Source organism: Phaethon aethereus (genome assembly GCF_964289735.1).
Source record: "Phaethon aethereus genome assembly, chromosome: 1".
Taxonomy (NCBI): Eukaryota; Metazoa; Chordata; class Aves; order Phaethontiformes; family Phaethontidae; genus Phaethon; species Phaethon aethereus.
In genome coordinates, this window is record NC_138575.1 from 103035544 (window position 1) to 103060647 (window position 25104).

The window sequence follows — 25104 nt, forward strand, 5'->3', positions numbered from 1 at the left end:
CACCTGGGAAAAAGAAAGGCAGGGCACAGAGCAACTTCTTTCCTCGTGATTTCTGCCTTTGGTCTCTGTAGCTGCAGCTGTGTAGCTGGGTACTATGTGGCTGGCAGCAGGTTCAAGTACTGGCCCTTGACTGTTCACACCACCTAACAGCCAGCTGACTCCTTCACTCAGCTTTTGACGAGTCTGGCTTGCTGTCTCCAGTGAGCTCAGACTTTGTCCACAGCTCCACATCACACTGTGGACATGAGCCCCGTGGCCTTGAGCCAGAACAGTTTTTTATTCAGTATTGCAAATAGATACAGCTTCAAGCACTACTGTGAGGAAACAGGTCAGGTGAGGGTCTGTTATATGTCTTTCCCTGCGTAACTTACTTCTTATGGGCAACAAGAACTCTCCAGCTGTAAAAGTTTTTTGGCTTAGCAACTGCTAGACCCATGACTCAACTAGTGCCCCAAGGGTGAATGCAAATCTAGTATAATGCCTCCGTACTTAGGAGGGTCTGGCTGTCTTGACCTTCACCAGTTCCTATTCAGTCAGGCCAAACAACTGGAAACCCATCTAACACTTCTTCTTTGACGTACCTAAAATTAATTGGCTGTTTCCAGCAAGCCCGGATGCTCTCTACCACAAGTGGCACTCGGTGGCCACACACTGAAAGTTTCAAAGGAGAATCAAAAGATTGGATAGCGTCATGAAGTTAGAAAGACTGACAGGCAGGTAGCCCTTCTAAATCAGGACTGGAGCCCAGAGGTGGGTAAGAAAACTTGCCCTGTTGACCTACGCAGCACATCTCTCCGTGTATCAAATCTGTTGGTTGTTACTTTCCACCAGCACTAAAAACACCCCAAAGTTGAAGCACACAGAAAAATTGCCCACCATGGCTGGCTGTTTCACAGAGCACCCAGCTCTACCCCCACTTCAAAGGGATTTTATACTTTATGAACAGTGTCCTAAGAGTTTTTCTCATATTTAAGGTTCACATTGTCTGCCATACAGCATATATGGAGAAAACATACTTTTTTCCTACTGTTAAAACATTATTTACTGAAATTTGAAAACTCAAAGTATTTCAAAAGAAGCTACCAAAAAGGCACCATACATGTACACATGTAACTGATGAACTTGATCTAAGACCAGTTGAGAGGACAAGTAAAAGACATTTTGGAGCAGGATGAAGGAGCAGAGGGCCCAGCAGTGGTGGTGGCTGTCGGCTCCAGGACAGCACGTATCAGGTCTCTCAGTCTCCAGGTATCAGCGAGGAACGTCAGCCAACACCTCCATTTTGAACAAGTGATTGCAAGCCAGCCCCTTGTTCCGACTGTCCCAAAATATGATGGTGCAAAGCAGAGAGCCAGCAAGCAGCCACTCAGCTCTGGGATGAGTCTGGATCTCAGGAGACATCCATATTCTGCTCCTCTCCTGCCACTGAAGGTTTTCCAGTAGCTTCCACCTTGGTTGGGCTAGATGGCTCCTATTCATGTTAAGTCTCCTGTGCCCTGAATGAGCTATGTCCTTTTGAGAGGGGAAAAGTAAGAGAATTATGAAAAATAATCATGGGTCTAATACAGTGCTGGGGAGTGTGTGACCTGGGGGTACTTTGGTAGTTTTTGTGCTAGGAGGCAAAGGTGAGCTGCAGCCTGAGCACCAGCCTGCTGCCTTCAGTTGCTCCTTGCCAAACCAAGGAGGCATTTGAAGAGGGGATGACGGGTGGTTGAGGTGGACTGAGATATTTCCTCAGGCATCCGTGGCTGCGTTATCAGTGGTTACAGAAATCGTGAGAAGCTACATGGAACAAGCCCCGCTTTGACCAGTGGAAACCCTCTTTTATTTCAAGTGTCAGAGGCCTGTGTTTGCATGCTTCCAGGGCTGATCATGAAACTGGTACGTCTACAAACACGATTTTTGCTGGCAAAGCTAACAAGCTAAACGCACATAGGGAGATAGATAAAATATATGTATGCATGTATATATACAACATGTGCACACATATACGTATAAATATGTATATGTAAGGAGGCATATTGAGATAGCGTACACATGGTTACTGCTAGGGAAACGTGCTTTCTACTGTAAGTACTTTCAAATTGCTTTCAAACCAGCAATTGAGCAGAGTGCCTGGTAAGCAGAGCCTCTCTGTTTTACTGAAGCCAGAATTGGCTTTGTTTTTTCTCCATCCTCTCTCTCTGTAACACCACCCAGGACGGCTGGTTATTTTAAATATCCTGCCTTGCAGCCTCTGCAGGCTTGAGATTTGATACTCTTGAGGTGTGGGGAGCAGCAGAAATGTTGGTGTGTTCTGTCACAGTTGCCATTTTCATTAGTAAACAAAACCCTTTGGTATTTTAGGAGCCATCATCATGCTGACTTATCTTACCTGTGCGTCACGGTTACACTGTGCCCTGGTCCTGCGTGGCTGATGTTGAAGGCTCACTAGCAGTCCCTAAACCCACTGCATCCTGCAGCGGTTCAGGTGCCACTGGTGTTTCTTCAGTGTCTGATGTTCTCTGTGCATCTGTGCTCTCACTGGTCTCCTTCACTTCAGCTCCAGCTTCAGCTTCAGCTTTAGCTTCAGTTTTAGCTTCTTCCTTCTCCTTGTCCCCCTTTTCCCATTCACAGGCAGTGCCTTGCTCTTCTCCCTGGGCAACCTCGCACACCTTCTCCTCCTTGTCTCCAGAGGGAGGCTGGGGAGAGTTCCCCTCCTCTGGGGCACCACAATACACCTCCTCCTCCTTTGTATCCCCTGTGTTACTCTTGCAAGGAGTCATTTCCTCTGCCTGTTTTTCCCCTTTTTCTTCATCTTCTGATCTGCTGGATCCTTTCCTTGATGGAGACTTCTCATCAGATGCCATCTGTTTCTTTTGCTCTTTGCTCCCTGTTTCTGCCTCCTCTGTCTTGCCCTTGGGCCCAAACACCTCATCCCCATCTTCCTTGGCACCATTTTCTGGAGAGGAGATGTTGACCCCTAAATCTTCCCCGTCTCCATACTCGGACAGAGATCTTCGGAACCTCCTGGAGGGAGGCCTGCGCTTTATTGATCCCCGTGTCCGCACCTTGGAGGCAGAAAAAGCAGACATGGAAGCAGTCAAGAGAGCGGTACTAGAAAGCAGAAAAGCACAACAGAGGAAAATACCATGGGAAACTTGATTGCTACACTGGTGGCCTCACTTTTCCTGCTCTGCTACTGAAAGGTAGGGAGACAAGGGCTCCTACCCGTGAAAGACTACTTTGGAGGACAAGCAGATCCCTAATATATGTCTCCTTTCCTTCTGTAAAGCTGGTGCTGGAGGTCATTGTCTCAAGTTAAAATGTGGCTCCTTGTCCAAGTTAGACCCTAACCCAAGGATGCTGCGACCATTATGCAGAGGCTGCTGACTTTGGATGTCTCGGCCTTTTCTATTTTTGGCAGTTTAGTGGTTGAGGAAGGAATCTGCACTCCAGCTGAGGATGGTGAGTGCAGGTTGCAGCTCCCCATTTAAGTACTGTGCACTCTGTGGCAAACCATCGTGCTCTGCATGGCTCCCTAAACTGCACCTCAGACAACTTTGGCATTTGCTGGCATGTGGCACCACCTCCTCATGGTGCTCTCTGCCCACCTACCAGCCACCCTGTTACTGCTCAGCTGAAGTGTGAGTCCTGCCACTTCACCCTTTCCCTTCGCCATTGGCGCAGGAACGGCCCTGGAGCTGCTGGACCATGAAAATCCATTTGCAGGTGTGTGGGGAGGAGGCTCCAGAGAGCTACGCTGAAAGGCTGTTTCAAAGCCTGGTACATAGAGCTCCTCCGTGGGCTACAAATGCACGCTGTTACGGCAGGACTGAGGGCTGCAGCTTCCTCTTCCTCTTCATCCCCACGTGAGAAGCGAGCCTTATCCTGCTGCGATGGAGAAATCGTAGCACATACCCTACCTTGTTATAGAACTGCAGCTGAGTGCCTTCCGGGGGTTGATCAAAGCTGACCGGCGTTTCACTCACTTCACTGGGCTGGGACTGAATCCCTGGGCTGCTGGGCGTTGAGGGAGGGGTGCTGAACGGAGAAACCAGGGCTTTCAGACCAGGGCTTTTGGGAGATGCTCCTGGCAGCAGAGCAGCTGGAGCAAAAGCGAGATTGGCCTGTAAAGAAAAATCCCCGTCACAGAGGTGCGTGACACCGATGTGTACCACATGCAGTGACCACATGGAGGAACCCTTACTCTTGCCACGGGAGCTGCCACATCTCTCAGCTGTCACAACCCACATACCTTCTGGTTATGGGTCTCTCCTGGTGACACTGTCAACAAACAAGTCCAGGCAGAGAAGTTATGACTGGACATTTGCCCTTCCCAGCAGCTGGATCTCAGGACGTGTCCTTTTGTCATCCTGAGGCCTTTGGGGATTTTCCAGTGACCCAGCCAAGCCAGCGCAATCTACAGTGGCTGAGCCAGGAGAAAGTCTGAACAAGCAGCCAGCAATCACTTCCAGATCTAAACCATCCCTGTGTGTGCCCAAACAGACCTCGCATTTTCAAGCTTAGTCTGCAGGTCTTCTGAATGATCTGCACAGTCGTGAGGAGCAAGAAGACCATGGAAAGAAGCAAGTTCATGATTACCTGTGGCAAAACACTTCCTGCTGGCCTGTCACTAAGAAGCTCTTGTAGGCAAATGTCCTTGGGTGCATTAAGAGGGACAGTGCTGTGAACAGGCTTACGTTGTGTGGGGCAGCCAGGAGGCACTTGTGCGCTGGGGTCGCACGTGCTGCCAGGAGGGGCAGCTGGCAGCGGCAGGGCACTGTGTGCGTGGGCTGTCGAGTGCTGAGCTGCCCTCAGCGGCGTGGATCAGGCCAGAGAGATACAAAAAGGGCAAGAAGCACTGGGTGTGTTTGTGCGTAACGGGGGGAATGGAGGCGAGGGAAGCGCAGAGCTTCTGGGCACAGGTAGAGGAGTGCCAGAGCTTGGAGCTCACTCCCCACTGCCAGGATTTTAGCTGCCTGCGCTCAAGGCCAGCTCCCCGGTAGGGTGCAGGTGACTCGGTTTAATTTAGACTGCTGCGGAGAAAGAGCTGGAAGACGTTTCAGCCAGGGTCTCCCGCACTTTCTCTTGTGAGCTGCATTTAAACTGAGGCTCCTGCCCCTGTTCCTTCCTTGCGCTGTGCTGCTGCCATGCCCACGCCCAGCCATGTACCCCACAGATCCTGACCCATGCACTGACCTGTCTACGGATGTGCCGCAGGATCACTGGACTGTTTCTGACACTGGGTACCATCACCAGACCTGCTCTGCCTTCCTTGTTTGTGTATTGTGGGACTGGGCCCTTGTCAGTGAGTCCACTGCCCTGCTTACCTGGCTGTCCCCCTTGGCTCCTGGATCCCCTTCCCCTGTGGCTGCTCCACAAGGGTAGTAGCCATGACAAATGCCAATCAGTTTTAATTTGCTGGGGCAGCCATGTGGGCCCTTCCAGGACCTACCTGCAGCTTTTCAATCATGGGAGAGCTTTTCACCTTGACCTTGGGAATGGGGCAAGCATTTGGAGACCGCTTCTGCAAAACAAAATGAAACATGAAAAAGTCACAGTAAAGTAGGTGAAAAAAACGAAATACAATGAAGGCAGAAAACTTGGAAGATACAAGCAGAAAGTGCTAGTAGGGAAGAAAATGAAGCCTCATATAAGTCACATATAGCTTCATATAGTGAAGCCTCAACTTCACACAGAAGTTTGCTTTCTTCTTTCCTGACCCTGCTCCCTTTTTGTTATCTAGCCATCCTAGGGCCCTACATACATGTATACTTCCTCTGGGAGAAAAGGTGATTATTGTCTGCTTTCTGGCTGAAGTACCTGAGTTAGGTGATGTGTAATGGCTCTGCTGCTACATGGCCTTCACGAAGGTATCTAACCTAGGACACAGTTTCCTCTGGTATTATTTCAGGACCAGACAGATTAAAAATCTACCTCTTAGAGGGTACAAGCCTTAATGTTGGTAAACATTTTGAACTTTTTGTGATGGGAAAAACTTTCTGCCACCCCTTGACTACCAGAGTTAAAGGGTATCCAATTAGTATGGGCAGGAAAGGCATAAGTGGCCAGAAAGGTAGAGCTATGAAAGGCTGAAAACAGTTTGAAAAAGGGAGAGCATTGCTTTGAGAAGGGACATATTGCTTTTTTGAGGTCCAAAGGAAAAGGAAGGAATCTAAGATTTTAAAGCTTGTGCTCCTTTGGCATGGAGGCAGCAAGAGCCTGTAGCTGTCAGAAAAGAAGGACAGAGAACCTTGTTAAGGGCAGGTGACAATGTGAAATTTGGTGCGTAGACCTCATACCCTGAAACACAGAAGGACAGAAGCGACTGGAAAGGGCCTGAGCATAGACCTTAGTGAGTAGCAGCCAACCTACTGGGACCTGCTCATTCAAGGGTGCTGTATGGAGGACGCCTAACGACAATATCCTGTGGGTATTGCTGACAAAACCCATCTTCACTCTGGATTAATTATTTCCTTTTTCTGAAAAAGGAAAAATCTCAAGAGCAGAACTATTATGCCATTATACCCAAACCTCTAGAGTTCATCTGAAGGCAACAAACAGCATGGATGCTCCCTGTGCTAAGCACTGTTCAAATCTAATAAATGCCAGCAGTTCCTGCTTTAAAATGCTTGAAAGGTGGTAACTGGGTGGATCCGTCAGTGCTCTAAGGGTAAAAACAAAAGCAGTAGAAATGGGATATGTATCCGTGCTACAGGGGTGTGAAACAGCATGGAGCTGACCCTGAGTCAGTACGTGTGTGTGAACAGGGGAAGGTTTGATGCTGCATGACTGATGTCTTTTGCAGCACAGCCTGGGTTCTCTGCTACCTCCAAACTCATGTCTCAGGAGAGGACAAGTTGCAGAGAGGAGAGACCTTGTCCCTCTATTAAATTGATACTCACTTGCTCATCATTGTCACTTGTCTCGGTTTTGTGGGAATACAATGGAAGGGAGCATGGTGGTTTCCTCCTAGTTGGCTTATGTGGTGGTACCTAAGAGAAGAAAACAACCAATATGACAGCAGGGAAATCAGGGTTTTTTAAAAAAGGAAGTGAAATTCAAGCACCAAAGGGCATGCTCTGTAAGTGACCTGCTTGGATGGCAGGGCTCAGCTTGCCTGAAGGAGGCATCCAAAGGCAGCACAAGGTGTTAGCATATGGGCATGTGGCCAGCATGCTAGGTGTGCTTGCAGCATCTCAAGCCCAATCCTACTGGTGGAGAAATAGTCTATATCTCTTTTCACAGCACAAACCACAGGACTTCAGGCTTTGTGCAAATGACACTCTTCTAGGCTGTGGAGGGTGGAGAAGCTTTCCCAGAAGCTTCATCTTCAAAGCATCCTGCTGGAAACCCCCTCACACTGGAATAGCTTGTTATTGTTCTCTTTCCTGTCTTATTACCAGGATTTCCTTTTAATGAGTCTCAGCTGCCTACCTGGTTTGTGATTTTCCTATTTTATATCTGATGTGTTTTAGGGGCAAAAAGGGGAATTCTGACTTTTTCAACATGCCCTACAGCCCTGTTCATTTCTCTCTAATAAAGAGCAGCTTGCAGAGAGAAGGCCTCAGCTGTAACATTTAGGTTGACTAAGAAAGAGATTCTGCAGGGGAGAAGGAACAAGGCAACTTAACAGCAGTGACACTGGTTCCTCCTGAATGCCGTTGGTCTCTCAGACATACAGAATGCTCACTAGGAAGGAAGAGATGGATAGCACAGCACCTATGGGGTCATACCTTCATAACTATTGCTTTGGTCTTGAAGACAAGCTGTCTCTTTTTATGCCAGGTTTGTAGTCTCCTGCCATGCTGTTAACACACATTTTTTGTGTTAACAGACAAAATACTTGGGTAATATTGTGGATCTTGTATAATATCCACAATATGATAGTTGGACAATTTTGTTTCCTTCTAACAGGCAGGCATGTGAGAAGTTGGATTATGGCGTCTTTGCCCTCTGTCTTGGAGGACCTGTAAACTTGATGTCACTTAATTTGTGGTGGTGCTGCACCCAGCTATGGTAATGTTGTGTCTCTAGGCAGCCAAGCGCAGCCCTGCTCTTATTCTTATGTCACACTATGAAGCAATAATATCACGTCTTATTGAAGCCCCACCATTTTCAGTCATGCAATGCTGTGCTGTGCCACAGTGAATATATCAGAAGTTCCCTGGTTGACATGTTCCCCTTTGGTGGCATGGGTCAAGCAAGGGTTAAAGACCATCCCTCAGCCATTAATCTGAAGCCAGCTTGAGAAAGCGGGTGGAGAAGTGACAGATGGCTTGAAGAGAAACGACAGGAAACTTCGTCCTCCTCTGTCTCTGGAGAAAATTAGTTTCCCTCCACTGTGAGGCCCCTCCACACTGCCTTGACTTCGGAGCTGCAGAGGTCTGCAGATAACACAGGAGAAGTCTGGGAACTTGCTGCCTTCTTACGGGTGAGGGACTAAGCGCAATTAAATCCCATACCTTAAAAAGAGGAAAAGACTGTAATGGGACGGATGGAGCAGTACACTGGTGACTAGGGGGGAAAAAACAGTGCTTGGGAAGAGATCAGCTGTTCCTATCCCCGGGCCCAGCTATGAGAGTGCTAACCTCTGATAGACAGTGGCATGGAGCCCTGCAGCGCAGAGGTCACCGTTGCATCCAGCCAAAGACAGGAGGGGTGACAGAGAGGATCCCCTTAGGCCCAGCCTGGGACATGCTGAAATCAGCTGAGCAGCAGAAGGAAGCAGTTCAGTTTTAAAGGGCCCCCCACTGACTGAAGAGGGCCACCAGTAAACATTTATACTTCTAAAAAAATGCGTAATGATACAGGGGGCTCTCCTGAAATGTCACGCTCCATCCATAAAGACTCTGACTCTCCTTCCTTCCTTAAAGACACATTCTAGTGTTTTGCTTATCTCGTGAAAGACAGCTTGTGAGGCAATGCTCGGCATAGTGGGCTTTCAATAAAATAAAGTTTCAGCATGATAGAGATAGGCACAGAGTCTGAAATGTCATTGGGAAGAGGTAACAAGGGCAAGTAAAGAGACAGCTATCTCTCTCAGACCCATACAGAAGGCAGTACCTGAAGGAAACCTTCTCCTTTTGAGAACAAGGTTCCGGTGACCTGCCACTGGCTTCTACACTGCATAATGTGTTGGTTGCTTTCTTTTTCCATGGCTCAATATTAGCTATTCCATTATTCATTGTAGCCCTCTGCCCACAAAAGCCACTCCAGACAGTACATGCATTGCTGTCTGCTACTGTTAGGGATACAAGTGTACCCTACCAGGCTTTACCGTGTCTCGGTTACAGTGTCTAGCTGTCCTGAGGTATGGCTCTACCAAAATACTCATCCACAAGTAGGCAATGCGTGGAAGATACTGTCATAGCTTGCTGCACTAGGAGACAAGTCCTTCGCGAAGATTCAAAATCAAGGTGGATTCATGCTCACATCGCTGATGTGATGCCTTCTGCAGTCAGAGGCAAGCACCTCGTTTCCCACTCAATTACCTTCTGGTGGCTGCAGAGCTCCTTACCTCTTTTCCAGTGATATTGGCTGCTTGCTCTTTGAATTTCCCTGCTAGCTGAGCCACTGAGGGTGATGCCGACTTGTCCACCTCTGAGTTGGTCTCTGCTGGCCTGTTCTGACAAATTGGGAACAACAAGTTATGAGCAAAGGCTGTGAAAAGCAAGCAGGCTAGACAGAAGCCTGCATATGTGTTACAAAGTTCAAGAGTAAGCAAGGACCTAAAGCAGAGTTTTTCACATCTGGCATCAATCATCCAGTCTGAGAGCAAGACATTTGGGAAGACAGGACCTAGCAGCATTTTCAGATATCCCAGAAAAACAGTAATTCACACAGAGCCTTTCAGCTCTATCTGAAGATCGTACACTCAGTATTTTTCACTGGAACCAAACTAAGTATTTCAAGCCAAGTGTCTCTTCCCCATCTTTGCCTTGCAGTGAGCAGATGAAGTGGGGTGCAAAGGAAGCTCCCATACACCTTCTCAGCCCTCCCATCCCTTTTTTACTGCCCTGGTTCCTGGCGCCCTTCCTTTTCCAGTGGTTCTGCTGCAAGAAGCCATTCCCTGTCCTCACAGCAAGCCAGCATCTGCTTGGGGATGTCCCTGTGCTGTTCTGCTTTTTTGGCAGTGAAATACTCAGGCGGGTGGAGGGGAAGGAGGAAATACCAGGGCTGAGAAGAAGCTTCCCCTCCCCTGGGCTGACAATAGGCTGAGAAGCGGGAGGCTTGTTGGAGACTGGACGATGCAGCTCTTCCCACAGCACACAGCCCTGGTGTCATCCCATACTTACCTTGTTTTCTTTGCTATGTGTGTATCAAGCAACATGAGTAGAAAGCCTTGAAACTAAAGTTGCTGAAAGGAAACCTTTGTTCTTCATCTCTAATATCTCATGCCAGGGAAAACCAAACCAGAGGAACTGAGAACAACTAACCAACAACCCCTGTTTTGTTTGAGGTGGAGACCTCAAAACAACAAACCAAGCTACAAACCATCAGCAAGGAACCCCATACCTCTGCTCCTGCTACCACTGCCATAAATGTGTGACCACGCTTCTCACCCCTCTGCCTCAATACTCTTCTGCTTCTCAGTCAGAAAGTTTCCCCAAAGGCCGTTGCTAGAGGAATACATTTCTGTTTCTCCAAAGGCTCCAGCAGAGCCCTTCCTTCCCGCCTTACGCTGCTCTCCCTGGGAGGGACCTGCTGTCTCATTAACACAACTACTCCTTTGTCATCGCTGGAGGTGAAAGGCCCTCAGAACACCAATCTGCCCCATGTATGGACTGTTTCCTTTGGGTCACCACACTACAGGAGCTGGAGAAATAACTGTGGAAACTTGAAAGCATATTAAAGAAGGAATTTCTTTAGACTCCTTGTTTCTACATTAAAAGCAAATTGAGGAGGTTACACTAAGGATCAGCCCAAGTCAAACTGCAGCTTGGAGCAATCTCTAGTCTGAAATACCTGGTATAGAGCAGCATGGCTAAGGCCCATTTGCACTGTGGAGATAGGCCTTTCCCTTTCTGAGAGAGCTGTAGCTCCTAATAAATGCTGTCTTCCGTCTCCCAGGCCCACAAGCCCCAATAGATATCTGCCATTCCCTGTTTCCAGGATCCTGACTACATCTCCCCCATTAAACGTCCCATACACTTTGGACCAGCTTTCCTGCATCCAACCACAAAAGCTGTATCAAGCTGTTTCCTCTCAGTGAACTTCTAGCACTTTCCTCCCATCTTTTCAGCCTTCATTAGAGTAATTACAGGCAAGGGAAGTGGCAGATAAGGGGAATGGAAGAAACGGTGAGGTAAGCAGATCAGCAGAGCAACCTGCTGCACAAGAAAAATGATGGCTGGGCTAAGTGGGAAGGGAGAGCGGTTCCCAGCTGCAGACTGGCTCCCTGCTGTGAAGGGAGGGCAGGCTGGAAAGAGGAGGGAGCAAAGAATGAACCTGGGGAAGGCAGGATGGATTGGGAAGCTTCGCTCAGCGTACCGGTTCCCAGGATAACTGGGCATGGCAGGATGGACAACTGACCTGGGGACTCACTTGAGGCTGAGGAGCTGCAGGTGCTCAGTGTCTGTGGTGGAAGGGTTGCCTCCCTCATAGTCCCTTTTTCATCAAGACCTTCTTTCACAGCCCTTTGCCTTTACTCAGAAAAGACACTGCACTTCCTCTTGGCCTCTTTGACCTCTTGTTTTGGGGTGGTTGGGTTTTTTCTTTTGGTTGGGGTTTGGGTTTTTTTTTTAGTTACAGGCTGAAAACATAGCTCCCTTTCTTTGGACTTGGTCAAAGCTGTGAGGCTGGAACGATTCCACGCGTTTCTTGTTTTGCTGGTAGCAGGCAATGATTGCAACATGGCTCTCGCCGGCATGAAGCTCGCCGGCCAGGGTGCAGGAAGCAGTGAACATGCCATTCTAAGATTAGCACAAGTAGCCCATGGGCTGTGTCCTCCCGAAACTGCCAGCTGCGGACTCTCCGATTACACTACACATTTTGCAACAGGAAAAGTCCTTTCTCAGATCCTTTCTGGCAATGACACTGCCGTCCCTTATCCAGCTTTTTCTACAGCTTCTTTTTTTTCTTCCCGGCTGGTGTGCCAGGTTCTGTGTCTCCTAGTCAAAGGAATGTGTAGTACCAGGACGCTCAGGTGCAAAAAGTTCCCTTCCTTGCACTGCAAGAAGAACGACATCCCCCTGACTTCCAGGGGCTGGACTGGCAGTGTCCTTCCCACTGCGAGGAAGGTGCGAAGCCTCACTTTCTGCCTCTCACCCCAGAGCAAGTACCAGCCCTCAGCCTCTTCCACCACTAAAGACACATGTCTGCTCCTCTCACCCCAGAGCTCAGTGCTGGCTCTCTCCTGCCCCACATTGTTAATACAACTTCTCCCATGCTTGGTCCTTTTTCCTGTCTTGGTGACATAGCCCACCGCTTTTCTGAATGAGAAGGAGGACCAGCTCTGCTCTTTTTGACCAAAAAAAGGTAAAACTACTCAGATGTGAATTTTGTGCTCTTTGCAGCCAACTACTGATTCTTTTCCTTCTCAGAAGAGAAGCGTGGTCAGCCTGCATGGGCTAAATCCAGTGAGCTAAGGTAAAAGACCTACCCCATCAGTAATTTGGTGACTGCTACTCTGAGGTCTTTTACTGTTCCATAAAAATAAGTGCCTAAGCGTTGCATGTTATGAAAAATGTCAGAGAGAGCAGCAAAACAGGAATTGAACTATACCGTCAATGTAAGCATGGCACTGTCTGCAAAAGAGGAAGCACAACTAGCAAGTTCTCTGTAAAGGGTTTCACTTTCCTCTTCCAAATAAGTTTGTAAAATTGAGTAAATTTGGAAATGTTTTTCAATTCCATGTTTCTTCATCTGTTTTTAAAACTGAACCTGGTCCCTTTGGCAGCACTGCAGAAGAAAGTCCTGACTTTATTCGTGGATTAGGTACAATCATGGTAATTCAAGCTTCCCACCAAAGCCTCTCCTTCCTTTTGGTTTGGAGTCCTTGCCTCTTTTGTGAGAGCAAAACTGCCCACCGACCCCCGATTCTGCAGATTGTCTGAAGGGAGGGCCACTGTTTTTAGCAGAGATCCCTGCTTCCCTCACAGGCTGCCTGGTGGAAACACTGTCAGTTCCCCACAGAAATGTCCCACACCACGCCTGCTGTATCTTTTCAAGGCAGCTGGGAAGCTCTCTGACCTGAGATGCCTGGATGCTGTGGTACAGTCAGCTCTGGCTAGCATAGTCCAACTTCATTGGGACGTAACGTGCCAGAAGATGCTGGGGCTGGTAAGGCTGCCCTGATGTGAGAGTAATAACATCTCACAGAGGGGACGCCTCAGTACAGCAATGTCATTACCTTGCTCAATGACATTTGCCAATTCTTCTGCTAGAGCCCATGGGCCCACCATGGGCACCAAGATGAAAGAAGGTGCATGTTAGAGGCCCACAGAAAAGAGGTCAAGAGACTGAAGAGTTTCTCTGTGCATCCCGTTTGGGTACTCACAAAGAATTTTTCCTGAAAATCATCAATTTGAGCTACAGGTGGGGAGTGTCACTGCAGACAATGAGTTTCTTATGAAATCAAAATTGCAAAGACTCCTGGGGAAAACTGGAAAGCCAGAGGTGGCTTTGGGGATGAATTTGAATACCCTGCTGGGACTGGTGCAAAACTGGCTCTGACAGCCCTCAGCTAGCAGTTTTGGCCATGATCCACCCATTTGCAATAGAAAGCTATCTTGACTCCATCTCATGGAATTGCTATCCCACCAGTTTTGTCACTGTCCATAACATGCTACTGGAAATGCTAGTCTGAAAAGGTACGCGTGGGGGTCAGAAGCAGATACTGAAGGAGAAGCTCAGGCTTGGATTTGTGCACCCGATTTGGCTGATAAAAAGAGCAAAGGTCTATTAGCTGTCATACAGTGTAGTGCCTTGGCTTAAGCAGCACTTAAATACCATCCGAATAACAGCAGAGATTTGTACTGCCTTACTCCCCTTCCCTCCCCTTTGAATCCTCTGACTTGCCTGCTCTTGCAGTTAGGATACTTTGGCCAGACAAGAACACCTTTTATCTGAGATGCAAACCCTTCAGAGCACCTTGCAAGGCTGGAGTATTCAGTGGCTACGAAATCAGTGACTGTTACACAGCTGTTGGGACTGGTCCTGTGCACCTTCCACCCCTATTCTCATGCAGCTGCATCTGGAGGCAGTTTTGAGGCCAGTCCCTGGCCTCCACATCCCTCCCTTACTTCTAAAGAGCTTCGCAGGAACGTCCCTGCTGCCACTTCTCACAGCAGCCCATCGTGCCGGCTGCCTTCCCACAACCTGTGCTCGCACAAGCTCTGCAAAGCTCCCCCGTGACTCTGATGTTTTCATTCATTCATTCATTTCATTGAGTTTTTCATTGCTGCACATACAATCTACCTCAGCAAAAGCAAATATGGCAAAAATAATGACAAATATAGTGTGTCAGAGGCAGACACAATAAGGCACCTGAGGCCCAGGGCCAGTGTCTTGACTACACAAACAGCATCTAGAAATAGGGATCCTCAGCACCCAGCTCCCAACATTGAGCCATGAGAAGGCAGCGGCCAATGTGCTACATGAAAACAAGAGAGGGTCAGTGCTTTCAGTGTGCAGTTTCATAAAGTCCTAGTTTTGGCAGAAAGACAGCTTATGTTTCCAACTGCTCATTCTCCCTTGACCTTTCCTTCCCCCCTTCCCCCTCCCTTGGGCCAGTGTGAGTTTGTGGGGCTGTGCTGTAAACTGGATCACTGAAATGATCTGGGCTAAAAATACTTCCCTTAACTCTTTACAAGGTTATTTTTAACCCAGATCATTTCAGCAACCGAGTTCACAGCACAGCCCGACAAGTGCTTGCACGGCCGTAGCAGGAGGGGATGGAGGGGCGGCAGCGGGGGGGAGCAGGACTTCCCTCTAACCGCTCTGGCCAGAGCCTGAGGAAATTGCATCCTTCTGCGTCCTCCTGTTCAGAGGGCTGATATGACAGAAAAATCATATGTTTGCATGCCTGCTGGTAAAGGCTGTTCTGGTCTGTGGCACCAGTATTTCACTCTGCAATCTGTTGCCTCCTGCCTGAGATGCAGCTGAGTGCAGGCTATGAACACAGTAGTGCCTGTGAGCCATCACGGGCAGCACGATAGCAGCAGCCGAGTGATTCGGAAGAAGTTTCCATTAAGCATCCACAAAAGCCCCACAAGTACTGTGTCAGAGATCTCCAGAAGCCCCACTTCAAACAGCAGCAGCTGCACGGGTGGCTGGGGAGCGGGTTTTCCTCACCGCATGGCAGAGGTGAAGCTCAACACCTACAGGACCTGCTCAGCTAAGGAAGGGATGGGGGAGGCATCTGTGGGGAGGAAACTACTTAAGTCAGAATAAACCATCCTCACACTCTATCTGGAGGCCAACAAGAAACACTGGGAAGCAGTGCTGTGATTTCCTTTGAAATTAAAGCGTCAAGCCTCAATAAAGCACTGGATTTCAGGAGGGAACAGAGCCTCTTGCAGACCCCCTCTTCCCTGCCTGGCTCAGCCCTCTGAAGGCAAACGACATGCTTTCTGTGCAAAGCCCTTCCAGACACGACAGCTACCCTTCTCGTTTTTCAGTAAGGTAGCTGCAGGATTTGAGGAGCCAGCCGGTCACAGGCCTTGTCTGCATGGGAAAGCTTACACCGCGTGCGCTGGGGTAACTCTCTCAGCTTGCGTGGGGAGCAACACAGCCTTGATCTGATAGACGTGTCTCTCTTTCGGCGTAACTGAACTTGTTCACAATCGGCGTGGCTGAAAAGAGCTGTTCTCAAACTTCTCAAGTACCTGTTTCTGAGGCAGAAAGCAGCATTTTGGGAACAATGCGTTAAGCCGTAGCGGGAATGTGCCTCCTCGCAGCCTCCCTGGGGTGAATATCTCCTACCCCTGCTGAAGTGCTGCAGCCTCTCTCCTGAAAAGACTCCCCTGCAGAGATGGGGTTTGATGAACTGGAGATGTCCTACTTGCTTGCAGATCAAGCAAGGGAGAAGTGATGACAGTACTCGCTCCTCCTATATCACCCCACCAGTTTGGGGTCACCATTTCCATAGGCAAGAGTTAATCCCTTCTCCTTGCCCCATCTTTTATTTGACCGCTGAGGCCAGCTGGAGGCAAAAGGCCACTGCGTGTTCACACGGTGCATCATCTAAGGTACAGTTACTGTCTATCTGGAGAGAACATGAAGAATGCATCACATTACCAGCCAAACGCACCTGTGTGTCAGACCATTCCTACCTTTTTAAAGGCCACAATAATATTCAATAACAATGCAAAACATAATAGTAATGTATCTGCATGAATTGAAGTAATAAAACCTTTCCTTCAGTTAGGAGTATCTTTAGTAGCTGTTCTAAAGGCAAGTGTCCAAAGAGGCCAATCCACCAAACTATCCTTTTCTACCCCTAGGTTCATTTATTGTTCAAGGAAAATAACCTAAAGAAACCTGGAATGGGTGCCTGGGTGTGGGTCTCAGCCTTAAGGCAGAGAATAGCACAGAACGGACAAGTTTAGGTTCACCTGGGAAAATCTGACACTCTTTTTGTCTTGTTCAATGGCAGGAAATAGGGAACTGAATTTTCATTTTCAACCTCTTCTTACTGGCACCAGTTATTTTGGCTCTCACATTTTGTAAGTGCACATAAGATTAGGTGGGCAGCTCATAAGGAACTCCTCTTTAAATGAACTAAAAAAAGCTCAAGGATAGTTTTTAATTAGGAATAGACCCAAGTCACCAATGGAAAAATAACTCTCTAATACGTAGTTTGTAATTTCATTCAAAGCCACCTCTCTGCATCTCCTGTTTAGATGAATCCTGGTTTGCACCCTCCTGCCAACATAACCTGAACCGATTTCATTTATGTCCATGTGAGTACATCAGTGGCACCAGGATCATACTGAAAGGGGAACATTGTTTGGACTGGGAAGGTAGAGATAAGTTAGAAGGGTAGGTTGAAAACACAAATTGCCCCAAAGGAGCAAACTGAAAAGCAAGAGGGTGGGAAAATACCTGTATCACAGAGCAAGGAACTGGGCAGCAAAAATCAAGAGAGCCTGCTCCCCACAATCTGAGCCTGCTCATTCCCCTCGTGATCCATGAAAGCATCAAGACAGGCTGAGCACAACTTGCCCAGGAAGTGGGTGGGCTCACACTCGCCTTGGCCCATTTTTTACATCCCTAGAAGGAAATCTCACGATGCTTGTTCCGACTGGAGCTCAGCAGCATGCTGGGCCCCTGGCTCGAGAAGCAACACATCCCAAGATGTAAGCCCTGAATAAACAAACCTCTTCTTGCTACACTGACCCCTCTCCGTCCCAGAGAAGTGTCTTTCTTCCCATCTCTCTCTTTACTCTTCTTCACAAATCACTCTCACTGGAGACCTTCCAGCTCTCTGTTTCAGGAGGGATTTATGTGGTTTATTTATTCACTTGGCCTCTCATCTGGCAATGGAGCTGCTCCTTCTCTGGTTGTGGTAAATTTTAATTATTGGCAGAAGTCCCAGCTAGAAGTGGCTGCAGCTGTGGCTCTGTCGATACCTTATAGCCAGTCCTGTCCATCATTGTGTCAGTGTAGCTCATAGCACCCTGAGATTCAGGGCCAAGGCTCCTGCCTGCATTTCCTACCATTCGTTACAGAACAGGAGTGACAATTACTGTGCTGTGCTCCACCAGAGCAAAAGCTACCGTGTGAGCCACTTCTGCACCTGCCTCTGGTGGGGCTACGCTACCTCTGCGAACTTTGTATATCAGAGCTTTATCACAGTTACCTTCCAGGAGAGGACAAGACCAGAATACCTTGCAGATCTTTCAGGTGTATCCCAAAAATAGGAAAAGAAGTTAATAATTTTCTACTTCTCTCTTTCTGTTGTGTTTTCTTTGATCAACCTTTACCAGAAGATAAACACCTCTATTTCACATCCCAGACGAGTATTTTGTGAGCTTTAAGAATAGCAGCGTGCACAGAGTCCTCATTCTTTTCCTCCAAGCTGCCATCAGATAGCTGGGTAAAGAGGAATAGCTGGCCTCAAACTTCCATGTGTCCCCCACTGCCAGGATGCAGGAATGAAACACAACAGAAAGCTGAGTAAAGAAAGTAAGATTTCCACTTGAAAGATTCAAAGAGAATTCTGGAACTGATATCAGGACATAGAATCTGGCTGTGAAAGAGTATAAAGGTATGCTGAGGTGTATAATAATGATCCCAGCACACTCTGCAAAATCCTTGGCTGTTGTTTGCCAGGGCTGCTATCTTAAGGGTTGTGCAAACAGGTTTCTAGTTTGACTTGCAGCAACAGGAATTAGTGGTGAGCCTCTGTCTGTCTCACATGAGAGCACACACAACTGTGCTGAACCGTTGGACTTCCGAGATAAAGATTTTTCTACATTAAGGTCAGCCCACAGCCAGTGCAGAGTGGCCTCCATGTCCGGTTGACATCACATGGAGCACGTTCAATCTTCAAACTTGCAGCTCCAGGGAAAGCAACCTGTAGCCTATGGGAATATATTGTGAAAGCCGGAGTTTGGGCTCCAGATTTCTGAACACGCTGTGAACACAACAGGACCTCAGAGTAGTTGTGCGACCAGTCTGAGCTCCTGGGCCCTGAAGACGGGCTTAAGACACCTTTGACTCAGGCACGCAGCTGATCTGCACATATCTCTACATAGCTGTAGATTCTGGTTTCCTTCAGACAAGGGAGGGCTCACTAATTAAGAAAGGTCAAAAAAAGTCAAAAAATACTAGACACAGAAATTTTGGAGACAGGCAGGAAGAGGTAAGGAATCCTGATTACACATGCTACTTCAAGGCAGTCAGTATTGTTAGAGACCAGTGATCACTAGCAGCTTTCTTCAGTTCTACTCTTAATGAAAATAAGAGCTCTCGCAGCAGCCCTAGCAAAGATTTCACTAGAACTACTGAAATGCATGTCACAGGAACACAGATGTCAGGTCTCCTCTTAAAACTCTTTCTTTTTGTAACATTTTAAATGGAGAGCAAGCTTCTTTCTTGAGTGTAAATCACTGCTGGCCTGTCTCTCAAAGTCTGCAAATAAGTTAGCCACAAGAATAACTGAGAAGTACAACATCCCTCCTCAGAAGTAGTACCCAGGTCAAGACTTATCCCACCACAGGATGAGTGTGCATCTGAACTCAACTGCAAGGCTATTGCATAGCTATAATGAGGGTGATGAAGAGGAAGGAGCTCTGACTATAACACAGGGCAGAATAGTATGAGGAATGTGGACTTCAAAGGAGGGTTGTATGTTTGTTTTTAGGAGAAAGGGCAGGAAAATCCTACTTTACATAAAATATGTAAAAATATGTAACATTTCACTGTGTTTGGGAAGAGTTTGCTCTAGGGCAACATTTTTCTCAAGTCTTGCAGTGGTCTGGTCTTCATTTTCTCCTTCTGAGAGTTCCCTCGTGAACTGCTGCCATCTTGGTACTCAGGGTCAAGCACTGCCCAAAGAGTACTGTGAGGATATTCCAGCTCAGCAACGATGAGCAGCTTTCATCCAGAAGACAGCAAGAAACTCCCAAATACAGTGCAGTAATTTCAAAACTACAGAGACTCAGATCTGCTAAATTTAAAGGCTCACAAAAGCAAGATTCGGGAATTGGGTGGAGGTGAGAGGTATCATGTAGCCAGAAATGACTAAAGGAACAGATGCGTTTTGAAGGAAGGGGCACTGTGTTGAACTTGTCTGATATTTCTGTAAAGAAATGGTTCATGTACTCCCCTCCTTGCCTGCTAAAAGTAGAGGGGAAAGTCCTGATGGGTTTCCTTCTTTCAGTGGTTTGAGCTATTCATGCCTATGTGTAGAAGGGTGTGGATAGTTAGCACAGTGGTTGGAGTGAGGCTTTTCTCAAGAAAGCTTTGCTGCCTGCTTGGATCGGAAGCTTGCTCAAAGTCCTTCTCTGGTACTTCCCTCCAAGTAACCTTGGGACTGCCTAGAGCTCCTCAAAGCAAATGGTTATCGTGAACAAAAAACCACCCTAATCGTACTGGGCAACAAGGACCACTGAGTAGTGGCTGGAGTTAAGAGGTATAGTTCAAGAGCATCGCACGTGCAGATGCGTCTCCATCGTCCCCAGCAATGCCGTGGCCGCCTCTGTCAGTAGACCCAGCCAGTGCCAGGCGGGTGGAGGTGGGCAGCAGAGAGCAGCAAGTGCCAGACATACAGGCGAGGAGCTGTGTCCTTCACGATAGAATTATAGGAAACATCTGTAGACATCAGGAAATTAGAATTGGTAAATACACTATCTACTTTCTGTTTCAGAAAGTGACTACAATGAAAATAAAATGAGATAATTTTTATTTTAACCTCCCCTCTGAGAAGTCCCTCCCTTTGCTGTTGATACATTTCTGCTAGCAAAGTGGGTACAATGCTCATGTTAAGTAGCGTCATTTTCTGTGGCGGATGGTCGATACCAATGCCAGCTTTCTCCACACGTTCCAAAAGGCATGTCTTCTCAGCAGAGTACCTGCATGAAGTCTCAGTTTAATGTGATGAGGTGGGACTGCTGCTGTTGTCCTCACAGCCTCTTGGGCCCAAAGTGGAGGAAACAGCCTTCTGTTTGCCTCCATGGAGTTTGTTAGTAACATGTCCTAACATCAACGGTCCAGGATGGATAGGCCCCTGTATAGGAAAAGTATGCCAGCCACCTCGCACTGGTCCTTGTCTGGTGTTGAAAATTTTTGAGGCTTTATGGATGGAAAATTTTGAGGATTTATGGCAAGTGGTTCTTTTCTTCGTGCCATCCTATGTAGCTCTCAGGAGTGCCTGGCCTGTGCTTGCTAAGCACTGTCTGGTGAGATTAGCAAAACCAGCAAATATCACTGTAAAAGGTACGGGTGAGATCTTGCATCTCCCTTTTAGCGATGACAATGCATGGCAATCGCCTAGTGCCTCCATGTTTCCAACACTGCGCAGGCTGATTCATTACGGCAGCAGTATCTCAAACCTTAGTTAGGAACCTCTGCTGAGAGGGCAATGTACGGGCTTGTGCATTTTAATGCATATGTAGCCACTGCAGCACACTCCACAGAAACGGTCCTGAGGGCAGCCAGGGTTTTATGTGTCAGGAGAGCACTCGGACCACCAGGCAGGTGCGTGAGCCCCCGTCTGCCCCAGGGAACCTTGAATGCTTTGCTACGCGTTGTCACGGCTTTAACAGGCAGGCTGGCAAGTGCTCGCTCTAACCTTGCCCTAAGCACCGGAATAAAAAGCATCCCTTGCTAGACAGACCGAAAAGTTTGAAGCCCACACCCCCGAGAACAGAACGGAGCCCAGGCCGTCTACTTCCTGAGCAAGTGTCTTATCGTGTCTGTCAAAGGCTGCCAAGAATGGTCTGACCACGCGGCCATCGTTACCAAAAGAGGCAGTGAACTGCGGCACCTGGTCTCTGCCGGGCAGCGCGCCGGTGCAGCGGCAGCACGTATGTAACCTCAGCCCGTCCCCTATGGAGACGCGAGCAGCTCGTGGCTCTGCTGTGCCCTGTGCAGGATAAGGCTTCTGGCTGTTCAGTCACGACTTGCTGCTCAGGGAAGGAGGTGGCAGTAAATCAGTTATTTTGTGTGCGTGTGTAGTGTTTTGGGAATCCTCATCTGAGGTGATTGCAGAAACCTCCAGCAACACACGGGTGTCTCCGTTTCCTTTTCCGGGATAAGTGCTTTTTGTGAGATGCCTGGTCCTGTTTGCTTGTGTTCACTCTGCTCAGAGTATTCTCCCAGGGAGAGGAGTGGGGAGTAGAGATAAGGATGTGGGGTGGGGCGAGTGTAACAGGGAAATGCCTAATGTCTAAATGCCGATTTGGCCTGGGCAGCAGACCACCCATGGACAGGTCAAGTGGGGTGATCCTAGGCTTGCTACAGAAACAGGATCCCAGGCACTGATTGAATTCAAATGTTGAGCAGGCAGATGCTTAGTGAAGTGATGGAACTAGCAGAGTCAGGCAATGGTTGCAAGGCATTTTTCCAGGCTGAAGATGTGGATTAGAGTGTTTCAGTTCTGCATTAGTCCTGTAGTCGACCTAGGACACAATAATTTGCCCTCAGCTACTCAAAATCCAGGACAGAATTTTAGTCTGGGGATTCGCAAGTTCCACCTTGCCACTTGGTCCTCCGTGGCACACTGGTTCTCCACAACACACGTATCTGAGGATTGCTAAACTGTGATGCAGAGCAGCCTAAGTAAACCTGTAGTAAGGGATCCGAGCCCCACAGTCAGAGAGTATTGCACTTCTCATGGTGGCATCAAACTGGATGCATTCATTTGGTACTGTGCTCACACCAAAGGGACCATTAGCCCAGTCACAGCTCTGCATGAACATGCACTCAGACCAGGTATCTGCATTTCTCTTCTGTGTCCGTGTGAAGTAGCCGTCTGGATTTTGTGTAGTACAGGGTACTTCGGGCACATATTAACTGAGATGGCCTGTTGCCACAAAACTCTTCCTGAGCAAGTCCTAACGAAGTCCAGCACTTATGGAGGACTGATTCCCTTCCACTGAACTATCTTTTAAATGGGATTTCAGTCTGGTTTCTAAAGATTTTAAAAAATTTTATGATATCCAGCACAATTATAAAGCTGTATTAAAGATTCTTTGCTAGTGAGACAACAGATTTCACATCTCGATCATATGCATCCCCTGTTCGTTCAGCTTACCCTTCCTGCCTGCAGCTGCAGGGCTGTACCCTAACAACTGTCTATGCTCAGTAACCTGCGTAGGCTCAGCAAGCAGAGTCAGATGATGGTTTCCCTAGACCACTAAGTCAACAGTGTAAGAGGAAGGAGAAGCTCAAAGATGTTGAAAATAGTAACAGCAGAACAACTGAAATAAGATTCAGTGCCAGAAGGCAGAATACTCAAGAGGAAAGGCCCAAAAGGTACTTGAAGGGCAAGGAGACTCCTATTGCAATGAGAAGACAGGAGGCTGGGACAGGAGGTAGGAAGGTGAAACAAAAGGCTGTTAAGTACCAGTGAGACCTGAGGCTACAGGGGCAGAAGCCATGTCACCCACAGTAGGAAGAGATCATGATCATCAAGATCCTAGGTTTTTAAGATAAATGACAACATTTGCTTGCAGACCTTGAAGAGGAAAGTGTACAAGGGCTAAGTGGAGAGGCAAAAATCTACATTGCCAACCAAGCGAATTGCCTACAGACAGAGTGACTGTCCTGGCTGAGAGAGCAAGGAAAACAGATAAGCCTCATCAAGAAGTCCAATCAATTCAAGGGGAAACGGCCTCAGCCTTTCCTGTAAAAGGGCCATGCGTATGTAATTGCCTCATTACAAGCCCGACACAGCTGTTTGCAGAGAGGCCAAGCAGCCAACATGGAAATAATTTCAGGCAGCAGGAAAACGCTTGTGGATAAAGTTGATATCTGCCTGAATGCGGTCATACCCAGCCACACAAGTGGAAAAACAATGAAAGGCAGAGAGGCTGTGCCCACATAAGCAGCATGGCAGCCTTTCTCTGGAGCAGCTCCTTACAAGAGGGGTTTTCTTGTCGCCTGGAACAGCACCAACTTCAATCTTGCTGGGTTTTAAGCCCAGACATACCACACAGGGCCCTCCCTTCCAAGTCTTTGAGGTACAATAGTGTCTCCATTTAGGACTTTACTGTGATGAGGGCAAGACATGCCTTTTTAAAAGAGGATGAGATATTTAAGATGCTACAACTTCAAGAAAAAAAAAAAAAAGAAATACAGCAAGATTCAAAAGCTGATAGTTTACTATCTGTGGCTACTGTAGGTGGTGATGTATTTCAAACCATCTAATTACTACCCAGCAGTACCCTGTACGCTGCAAAGGGGAGCTGAGCCATCAGTAACCTTAAGCACTGAGATACAAAGATGCAACTAGTTTAGCGAAGATCTCCGCAATTACTAAGTTTAACTACACTAGAAGAGTAGATTAATGTGTCCCACCCCTTTATGAAGTCCTGGGAGCTTAGTGTCCTGCTATTTCCTTTGAGTTAATATGTCTGTTTTAAAAATACTGGTTGTATTTATCTGGAACAGTTTCAAAAAATTACTTTGCTCATTATAATGACCATTTGGCCTTAAAAGAACAATGTTGATGCTGCAGAGGTCTTCCCTCGCTCCAAGTGAACACCAGCGACACATCTGCAGTCTTTTTCCATAAATTTTACAATAACTTCAAGTGTTTTTGGGGAAATACTTTGTGCCTCTAAAACATGAGTGCTGCCAGTGATCCAGAATCCTGCAGCAGATACACCGAGCATTCCTATTACTCAGGATTACGAAAATTTGGGTTGGGATGCTGAAAACAAGGTCCTTTACTCTGAAATGCCCTGTCAAATAGAGCCCTCTGCTCCTCTCTTAAAGAAGGTCACAATGAAGGAGGACAGTGGGCATTAACTTGGCAGCAGGATTTCAGTGTCATCTGAGAGCCAGTGCACCACTTGCCTAAATAATTGAAGATCCCCACTCTCTTTTAAGCAGCACCACTTTTCATTTCTTCAAACTTAAATTAGATTAACACCTACACAGCTTTCAACTTAGTTCAGGAAGACCTCTGGCTTTTCTGCTGTGTCAGGTGGGATATATAGTCCTGTCATTAACTCCTTCTCTCTACCTGATGGGAGCCCTTTAGCATCAAATGTTGGCTGAAAACTTGATTGATACAACCAGACGTGAGCTACTGCAGATATCTAAAATACAGATAATATAAGTGAAAGGCATGTGGGGGAAAGGAAGGGGTTATTTCTCAGAAATCATCCATTGCATAGGTAAGTTGATGAGGTTGTGTTGTTTTAGGAATCCACAAACACTCCAGACGTGGAATAGCTCCTTCGGAGCCAAAGGCTGATCTCTACCCCTGGTAGAGTGATGCTGATGTCTTAATCTACAGCTGACAACAGCTGTTACCAGGATGGTGGTCTGGCTGGACTGGAGCGTATTGCTTCCCATGTGTCTTTAGCAGCTTGTACAACCAGTATCTGGGATTTGTCCTTGAGATACTCACACTACTAGCAAATGCCTCCATGGGTGGAGGGGTGAGATGGTAGTTCTGAAGAAGAGCGGTGATGGCTACCACAAGATGTAGCTGCTTTCCTA

General features: G+C 47.6%; 1 protein-coding gene across 1 annotated transcript; it reads right to left on the reverse strand.

Annotated features, from left to right (window-relative positions):
- Positions 1 to 2387: 2387 nt before the first annotated feature.
- On the reverse strand, positions 2388 to 24116 carry RCSD1 (RCSD domain containing 1; the record flags this gene model as incomplete). Its single annotated transcript, XM_082007813.1, has 6 exons — positions 23641 to 24116; positions 9503 to 9610; positions 6888 to 6977; positions 5438 to 5509; positions 3906 to 4109; positions 2388 to 3050 (listed from the first exon to the last, which is right to left on the reverse strand). The coding sequence occupies exons 1-6, from the start codon at positions 23662 to 23664 to the stop codon at positions 2388 to 2390; spliced, it is 1161 nt and encodes a 386-aa protein (XP_081863939.1). The 5' UTR covers positions 23665 to 24116.
- Positions 24117 to 25104: the final 988 nt, after the last annotated feature.